Source organism: Adiantum capillus-veneris, chromosome 6 (assembly GCF_014529385.1).
Source record: "Adiantum capillus-veneris isolate H3 chromosome 6, ASM1452938v2, whole genome shotgun sequence".
NCBI lineage: Eukaryota > Viridiplantae > Streptophyta > Polypodiopsida > Polypodiales > Pteridaceae > Adiantum > Adiantum capillus-veneris.
Genome location: NC_140936.1, coordinates 4,114,008 through 4,123,518, shown reverse-complemented (window position 1 = coordinate 4,123,518; position 9,511 = coordinate 4,114,008). Strand labels below are relative to the sequence as shown.

At 43.5% G+C, this 9,511-nt stretch overlaps 1 protein-coding gene across 1 annotated transcript; it reads right to left on the bottom strand.

Annotated features, from left to right (window-relative positions):
• Positions 1-2,916: 2,916 nt before the first annotated feature.
• LOC147455075 (QWRF motif-containing protein 2-like) lies at positions 2,917-8,259 on the bottom strand. The gene is made up of 8 exons (XM_086513922.1): positions 7,297-8,259; positions 5,881-6,911; positions 4,577-4,696; positions 4,366-4,482; positions 4,104-4,193; positions 3,886-3,993; positions 3,586-3,639; positions 2,917-3,389 (listed from the first exon to the last, which is right to left on the bottom strand). The coding sequence occupies exons 1-8, from the start codon at positions 7,829-7,831 to the stop codon at positions 3,267-3,269; spliced, it is 2,178 nt and encodes a 725-aa protein (XP_086370048.1). The 5' UTR covers positions 7,832-8,259; the 3' UTR covers positions 2,917-3,266.
• Positions 8,260-9,511: the final 1,252 nt, after the last annotated feature.

Below are 9,511 nucleotides of genomic sequence, written 5' to 3'. Positions count from 1 at the left end.
ATGATGGAAGTTTCCGTCCACGTGGTTGATGAATATCCTGTAAGCGTCACGATTTTGCCCATAGGGCGATTGAGGCCATGTAGCTAAAGCTGCAGGGAGGTGCAGATCTCTCTCTCTCTCTCTCTCTCTCTCTCTCTCTCTCTCTCTCTCTCTCTCTCTCTCTCTCTCTCTCTCTCTCTCTCTCTCTCTCTCTGTGTGTGTGTGTGTGTGGATAGTTTCCTACGACGCTAAAATTCTCTTCTTCTTCTTCTCTTTCTCACTGTGCACCTACCAATGACCTGTCATTCGCACCATTTTGTTTTTGTTTACAACGATAGTTGCTATCGTTAGAGTGCTTGCAGTAGGGAATCGCAAGGCCGTAGGATGGAGCCCGAGGGGCAAGGGAGAGAGAGACCAAAGGGGCAAGCAGACCTTAAGTTAGAAAGGGGAGAGGTAATCAAATCTTGCAACAAATAGAATTTTTTTAAGAGTGAGCGAGTAGTAGTAGTAGAGTAGATAAATAGCATACGATTTTTAAAAATTCGTTAATAGCAGGAATCCTTTTGGGGATGCCCTCTCAGAGGCTGCGTGCAATTGACGGGGAGTCTTTCGCAGACGCTAAGAAAACATTTGGAATACATCGGAGGGATATCGGAGGAGGGAAGCCACTGCATCCCCATAGGTGAAGCGAGTTGTAACACAGAGTTGCAGAGGTCACGAGAGATTGTATAATGTAAGCAAGGCGTAGTGTTGCAGCATGGAGAATCCATTTGGATGGCTTAGGCCAGCAGTCGTAGGGTCATTCGCACAATCGGGTGAGGGTTCGAGTCTAAGCATCTCCATTTTGATGGATCACTCAGAAGGGAAATATTGCACCGAATGGCATCTGGGCAGATTCGAGCCAATAAATTGAAGAACCTACTAGTATGAGTTCAACAAGAGGGTTTTTTTAATGCAAAAATTTTAGGCAAATTAACAAAGATACATTCACAAAAGAGGTTTTATATTCTATTTTTGAAAAAAATCAAAAAGAAAAGATCATTTTATTCATTCAAACATATTTTTAAAAAAGTTTTTCTTATTAGCGAACCCTGATGGCGGTGCCAAGATATAAAGCGCCTTCTCATAGCGTTGATAAAAGTGATGCTGAAAGCACGATTAAGTTGAACAATCGTCCCCATACGCCATCCAAAAACGTCGTTGCATTGTAAAGTGCCCCTAGACTAGAGGGTGGTTGAACCATCCTCTACCTCCGCAGTTGTGCATCTTAAACGGCTACCTCCAGTTCAGTTCAATGCTCCACCTGTTGCACGAACCATATATAGCCTTGTTTTTTGAATGTTCGGTTGCAACACCTCAACACTATATGGCACGGGCATATTCAAGTGGGATCAAGGGTGGAGGCCAAAATGGTGAGGCGCATGCATTGTGGGTTGTGCGATCGGGCGGTCCGGATTTACAAAATTGGCCCAAATTCACTAGCCGGTCCGCATTTACATATGTGGCATTGAAATGCCACATACTTCAAGGAACGCATGCGGACGTGGTGGTTAGAGCACATGCATCGCATGGAGGAGGTCGTGGGTTCGAGGCTCAAGGTGCGGACCCAAATTTACCTACTGACCCGAATTTACTAGCCGGTCCGAATTTACTTTTCGCCATGAATTTATGCGACTGCCTGAATTTACAAATATAATGCATCTGGGAGCTTGAATGACCCTCACCATTGATCCCATTTGAAAACGCAATGCAATACATAGATGAAAACTTGCACATACATGATGATCAATCACATGAGCATAGATGAAAGAGATCGTGCAAGAGGATGAGGTCATGCACACCTCCTAGAGCAAAGTACTACGCATGCCGTGAGAGATAGACAATGAGAAGAGAGGAAAACGATACTAGGGAGAGGGAAAGGCTACTTTCCCCACAAGGGTCTCTCCATGAAGCCATGTGAACTTATTTATAGATTACAAAAGTGATACAGAAAAACACACACACACACAAAGAAAGAGAGTTTATAAATTGAGAGGTCAATAACAGAGCTCTATTCTCGAGCATTTGACATCCATCATTGGATCTTGAAATACAATCCAATGATACAAATTAATTTTTACTTGTCAACCATACTATAAATACGTATCAATGTACCATAAATAGATATCATTACACATTGTATGGTATCCCCAAAACGATGTATATGTTTATGTTTATGTTTATTATTTGGCGACTTTAATGTAGGTATGCTAAAGAAGGGGACAAAGCAAAAACTTCATCAAGTTCAACTACACCAAGATAATACCTTGTGGAAATTACACACACCAAGACAATACAATCCCAACATTATAATGAGAAAATAGAGTTCTGTTGTATCACGGTTAGCTAGCTCCTGTCCATGCCTTTTTTGGCCTTGGTAAAGCATGGAACTCTTCAAAGAAATTGTGGAGCGTTGGATAAAGCTTTTGTTGATTAGTGCCAAATGGCAAGTTAATCAAGGAAAACATTTTTTTTCTTCTATGAGGGCATTAACTAAGCATTATCTTATGTGTATGTTGGAGAGTTGACATTTGTTTTCTTATTTCTATGAAGGAGGACGTTGAGTAGTGGGTCACCCACACTCTTTGTCATCCTCTCATATAGGCATTGTCACTTGTTCACCATGTCCTTCTTCCATGAATTGTTAGTAGATCTTGGATAGTTCCTTCAAAAATAAGATAAAAGAGTGTTGCAAGCTATCCTCATCTCAAACATATGGAATTCTTTGCAAGGTGTGGGTTTCCTTAGTGTACCCAACTCTCATTGTCACAATAGATGCTTGCTAAGTAATTGATGTTGAACATGTGCAAGAAGTGGGCGAAAGCGAGCTCTAATTGTAGCATATATGCGCATACGCAGGTGCATGTTGTACTTACAAAGGTCGATCATGGAGCAAAACTGAAGTTCATTAAGTCATTACAGTTGCTAGGCAGAGTAAATGGCATGCTAGAGGACAGTGGTATGTCCCATGCAGCATGAAACTAGTGCTTGAATGAACGAGAAAGCATTTTTGGGTAACAAATAAGTCATTTTCTTTCTGTATTTTACATGCACAGATCTTGGAGCTGTTCTTTTTGCTCCCTCCACTGCGTCAACGCGTGAGATGTAACTTTTCATATGGAAACTTGGAAGAGTCATATATGTACAACTTCCCCTCTGCTCATTAGCATGCAAGCAAGGAATGGTGATGACCAATTTTGTGATTAATGCTTTGCAGATTTCATGGATGTGCTACACTTTGGGAAAGGCTACCCAATCCTTGCAGCTGGGGTTGAGCCTGCATGCTGTTGCTGGAGCTGAGAGTAGCATTCGACGCCTCTTACTCCATGAAGATCTCTAAACAGGAAAAAAGTGTGCACGAGCAGCTGGTCCTAATCCAGAAATGAAAGCAATTTAGTCACCCTCTGGATGGAGCTACACACATCCTCTTCCTTCTCATCATTATCACCATTACTTTACAATCCTATTGTTTGCCTACACTCTCCGCTCTTATCTCCATCTCCTCATTTTCTAACTCTCCATTCCTTCAACTACACATGTTGTCATCACCGCTTTCTCTGAAGTTACCCTCTTTTCCTGCTGCTGCTGCACAAAGTATGCCCTCAAACTGCGTTCTTCCATCTGCACACACTCCAAAAGAAACCTTAACGACACATTTTCGAATTTCAAAAACCAAAATATATTATTGCCCATGGACAGCATGAGCAATTGGCTATACTCTTTGTTTTGTTTAGGAGCAAGTAATGCCTTCTTTTAGGGGTGTATTTGTGTGGTGCTTGTGAGAGCAAGGAGTAAATGTGTACACATGGAAACACTAAGTTCATTCTGTCTGTGCATGCATGAGGAAGAGAGAAGACAGAGAGAGACCTCCATTGAAGCTGCAGCAGCCAACAGGTCTGCACATTCTATCAAGCACACCTTCTCCAAAACTATGGTCTTTGCAAGTTCTGCGAGCAAAGAATCTGCAATTTCTGCCTGCAGAAGGCAGACAAATCCTTTGCTCAGCAAAAGTTAACAATGAGTTTTTGCCTGCCAAGAGACCTGCTGGAGACAATGGAGAGAATAAACATTCACAGAGCAGATACCGCATGCAAAAACTTGACAATGGATGCGTCCACTCCATCCATGATGTCAATAGCAGAAGACAAAATCTCTTTCGTTGCCTGAACATCTATCTGCGCTTTAAGAAAGACAACATCAGGAGGCAAGACGAGTCGAGACAAGGAAGTTTTTGAGAGCAGAAAACGAGAAAATCATACAATACACGCATACAAGCGAATTGCACCAGAACACTACACACAGAATGAGGAGCTGCATGCAATATGATGCAATTCAATTATGGCAAACCTTAGGCCCTCCGATAAGTGGCACTCTCACAACAGTCGCCTCAAGGCCATTCATAAGACCTGTCAAAGTAGACGCATGTCCTGGTAGGAGGGTTTCCCAGTCTTTGAGCTGTACAGCCTGAAAGGTCGTCAAATAAATCAATCTTCCCCCATGGCGACCACATACAGCTTCGCAGTGCAAGATGGAATGGTCAATTGGGATGAACCCTTACATTTGCCGCAAGCACAGAGTCTAACTTATCTGCCTGCTTGAGCTTGTTCCTTTCACCTTGCTTTGTGGCTACAGACATCCGCAAGTCGCACGTCCTCAGAAAGCAACTATGCAACAAGCACTGCAAATTCCACAAGAAAAACTTTCCTTCCATTAATATCACCAACTACTTACACTGCTCTATAGAACTTTTGCAGCATATCCTAAGGCCTCCAAAGTCTTCACACACTAGAAAATTAACGTAGTGGAAAAGGGTGTCAGCTGAAATGGAGCACAATAAGGTAAATTTTTTTCTAGGTGAACAGGAAAATGAGACTCTTAAGGGCATTCCATACCTTGCCTAAGTCTTGAATGTTTGAAACTTCACAAGAAACTTAGATCTTTGAGATTTGGCAATTTCATTGGCAATCAAGTAAATCCCCAAGTTCACTCTTGAACCAAAGTACAACATGTACTCAGGGTAGTCATCCACAAGACAACACAGCCATCAGCTCCATCAAGCATATTACTGACACCCCCCACTAATGTCAACACTGCCAAATAGTAGGTGCCAATATATGCTCCTACACATGCGCACAAGCATACACGGGTCTGTTCTTAGTTTTTATCATGGCTCCAAATATAGAGGGCTAACCTAAACCATGATGAAGCCTATACCTAAGCCAAGCATTTTACAGAAAGGTTGTAGTTAATAACAACACTAGATAGAAAGAATGAAACCAATATTAACTCCTCCAATCAAAACTTCGAAATGTTGAAATCTGCATGTACCTAATCTGACTTAAATACCTGGATGAATCACTCAAGAAGTGCAAGTTATATACTCATGGTAGTCATCCACAAAACAATTCAAGCATCAACTCTATCTTGCATAGCAATGAGTGCCCCGGACTGCTACATACATCATACACGGAGGTCTCCATACTGAATTGCCCCAGAGCTGCTAGGCAACTCAGCCGACTTGAAAAGTCTTAGGATACAACGAATCACCACAATGAGGGAAAAAAGTTGGTAGCCCATGCCAGAACCGCAAATGGTCAAGAATTTCGATTAAATAGCCCTAATGAAATTTCTCTGTGTCATGCCTTGGGTTTCAACCCGCACATGCAAAATCTTCTATAGGTTCTGTCACCCGTAGCAGCTAGCACACTCATACAAGTTGAGTTTGAGCATTCACAAAACCCCATTGCAACCATCAGTTATGTAGTAGTCTTAGATCGTGGACTTCATCTTGCTGGCCTGTGACAGCCCCTCCCTGCTTCCTAATTCTCTCTCACCCACACACACGAAGCCTATGTGACTTACCTCAGCTGTAGCAGCTTGCACACACATAGCAAGCTGAGTTTGAGCATTCACAAAACGCCATTGCAACCATCGGTTATGGAGTAGTCTTAGATCATGGGCTTCCTCTTGCTGACCCGTTGCTTGCTTGTTTTTCCTAGTCTCAAAATTGAGGTTTAGTAATCCTGGTATGTTACTGCGTCTCCCATTCAGGGAAAGCTGAGACATAAGCATTGGGTGCCCTGCTCTAGTCTTTGTGGGACTTGCCCAGCCTCGAGAAGTAGACAGGGTCTGCATCGGTCTTGCCTGAGAGGAGGGGGATGATGGACATTGAGGGGTAGAGTGACCTGACTGTGTTGCTCTAACAGGTGTTAAGGAACGAGTAGAACCAGGGACTTTCAGTCGTCTGATGCTTGCCATCGATGATGCATCCTGCCAGAAGCGAGCTGGAACAGCGGTTGCTCTTGGTCGAACATTGGTTCGAAATGACACAATTGAGAAACCTCCAGAGGAGGAACTCTCTGTATCTGACCCATTGTCATCAGGAGAGTTTGCACACAAAAGAGACCCTTCCATGTCCTCTGTGTTTGCATTGTCCTCATCCACAAAATCCGTGCTCAAGACCCTTACATCTCCAGAATCCATGTAAATTTGGCGTACAACTTTAGGACTCGATCCTTCATTGGCTGAACGTGACAATAAGCGGCTATTTGTTGCAGCTTTGTCAGCTCTTGATGGACTTCTTCCTAGTAAAGATGTTGTAGCTTTGATTAAGGAGCCTTCCTTGCCAAAACTGAAATCCATGCTTCTGCTCAATATGGGCTTGCCATTTCCCACACCATGCCATCTACGCATGTCAAGTTTGACAGCATGACCATTAGATAAGGGTTTGGAATTCTCTGTTTGCTCGGACACTTGAAGAGACCGTCGCAAGGGGGACTTCTTTCTCACAGGAGTTGATTTGCCTTCTGTTAATTTTGTACTAGAATTCCATGCCTTGCCAGTTTCTAGAGTGGCGGGAGTACCGGCTCCCTGACTGTCATTAGATATATTTCCTGCAAATAGACAATCCCTTCTTTACAAACACAGTATTTGCAAAAATGCTGTACGACCAGGAAGAATATGAAAAGAAAGAGACACCAACAAAAAGCATGCACAAAAAGAAAAGGCACACATCATGTGAAAAGAACACCAAGAGAGAAAAACTTTCTTTGCAAAAATTAAATTGTAGCCTCACAAACATTCACTCCACCATATAGTGCAATGAACCATAACCAATGAGGGACTGAAGCCTCAATTTTCATCATAAAAAAATGTTATAGCTTGTTGCTAAGGTTGCCATATATTGAAAGTGAGAATGTAATGACTGGTCCTCCAATGTATAAGGATTGATGACTGTAATAACAGGGATGGCAATCAACTGCAATAGGCAAGAAATACCTTTGAGGTTTTGCTGATCTGCTGTACTGTCATTGGACAAGGAAGAAATGGAGGTATCTGATTGAATAGACAAGGACAAACTCCGTACAGCAAACCTTTTCGTTGCAGACCTTGGTGAACTAGCTGCATTATGAGTCGCAGGCGTTTTGTTTTCACAGGCAGATGGAGGCCAGGGCCTCCGTCTGTCAGCAGAGTTAGGCCATCTCTCTGGAGGAGGTGTCTTTAGTACTGCATCAAGGCTTCTCCGGCCAAAATTTGGGGATGGGCTCCGGCCACGGTTCGGCGACTGATATCTTGAGGCTGTGATGGCCGCTGCATTGGCAGAAGAAATAGTAGCAGCCTTGTACCTAGATGCAACTTCGCGCATTTTGGACCGCTTTCCGCCTGTGATTGAAGCGGGCTGCACCACATCAACGAGTCCCCTTCCCCTGCCATCCTCATTCAAGCTCACGGTTTGGAGAACCTCTGCCACCTGCTTGGCATCGCTCTGCTTTGTGAGAGGTCGAGGCTCCAATAAAACGTCGCTGGCCACCATCTCAATAAAGCTTTCTGAGCTTTAGGCTGCGATCACCACAACCCACATTCTTTCCTTCCAACGCATTGCACCAGAACTGCGCCTCAACAAAGCCATGGAGTCACAGCTATGGCCATTTTTCTGACGAAACAAAGCGAGCCCACTTCATTCCCAGAAGAGCGCGCAACGGACAAGGGAAGAAGCGGCCTACTACGCCACCACGCTACAGCACGATTTCTCTCTCTCTCTCTGTCTCTCTCTCTCTCTCTCTCTCCACCTCAATGCATGATGTGAGTTTACCTGGCATTTTAATTTTTTTCTAGGTTGCTGAACACACCATAATGGTTTGGGCAAATCAATCATGAGCCTGTACTCGTCATTCATGGCCTTCTGTAGGCTTTCCAATTGCCAAACGTGTCTCCTACAGAACCTTCATTCCGCATCAGTGCCCACCAAAAACATTTTCAGGGCAATTTAAAGAAATGCTCAAATGTGACTAAATCACAAAGGAAAAGGTTAATAAATCTTGCCAATTGTTCACACGGCGAGTTGGAAGTGGCAATCATAGCCTCAGCACTAAAGCCCACGGGTCCTTTAATGAAGACCCCGTCATGGGATCAACGGTCAGGAGCAATTCGCATGGATCTCGAGGAGATTGGACGGCCAACAAAAACCAGCACGGCGTGTCACCCCTAGATTTGAACTCGGGCGTGCACCATGGGAGCCCAATGCCTTGACCACGTGCACGCGTGGCTTTTGTTGTCCACAAACATAAATATGTAAAGTGAACTTAGGCAAACAAAAGTAAACTAGGACCAAAAAACTGGGACACGTTCCAATAAAATCGGACGGTCGATTTCGTCTCGGGTCTCCGGCGTGGAGATGGTCGTCGTCGATCCCATGACGGGGTCTTCATTGAAGACCTCGTGGTATATAGTAATGAGGCAATCATAGGGCAAATTCATCTTTTCCACCAGGCTCCCTTGGGTTCCCCCTCCACACTTACATACACATACACGCATGTATGTATGTGTATGTCCATACACATATACAAATACACACACAAACACACTTTATATATATATATATATATATATATAATGTATTTAGTATATAACATGATAAAGTATTAATACTAAATACATGTTTTCTATTTATTTAAATTATACAGGCTCCGGCTATCCACCATGTCAATATGCAATGTGTGTGTTTTTCAAGAGTCTAAGCATCAGTGCATGTGTTTCTTAAGATCTAACCTCCCTTTAGCCACTATAGCCTCGTTGATTGCACATGTAATCAACCGGGCTATAGAGGAGGGCTTCCTAGAAGAGTAGACTCGGCACACCATTGTGCCAATCCACAAGTCTGGGGACACCTTGGACCCAGGGAGCTACATGACTATCATGATAGGCCATACATTGACATGCAATGGCCAAGCTATATGGGGCAATACTTAAGGCTAATATGGAGAAAATGAGGACCTATGCGCTCTCGGCCAGGCAAGGTTCATGTGGACCTTTTCCACCATTGACCACATCGTCGTTCTAAAATGCCTGATTGATGGGACAAAGCTGTAGAAGAAGAAACTCTATTGATGCTTGTGAATATTCGCAAAGCGTTTCATACAGTCCCACATGAGAGGCTCTTTGGGCGGCTTCAGAGTCTAGGGATACCATCAGAGATGATATGGGCCATCTATGC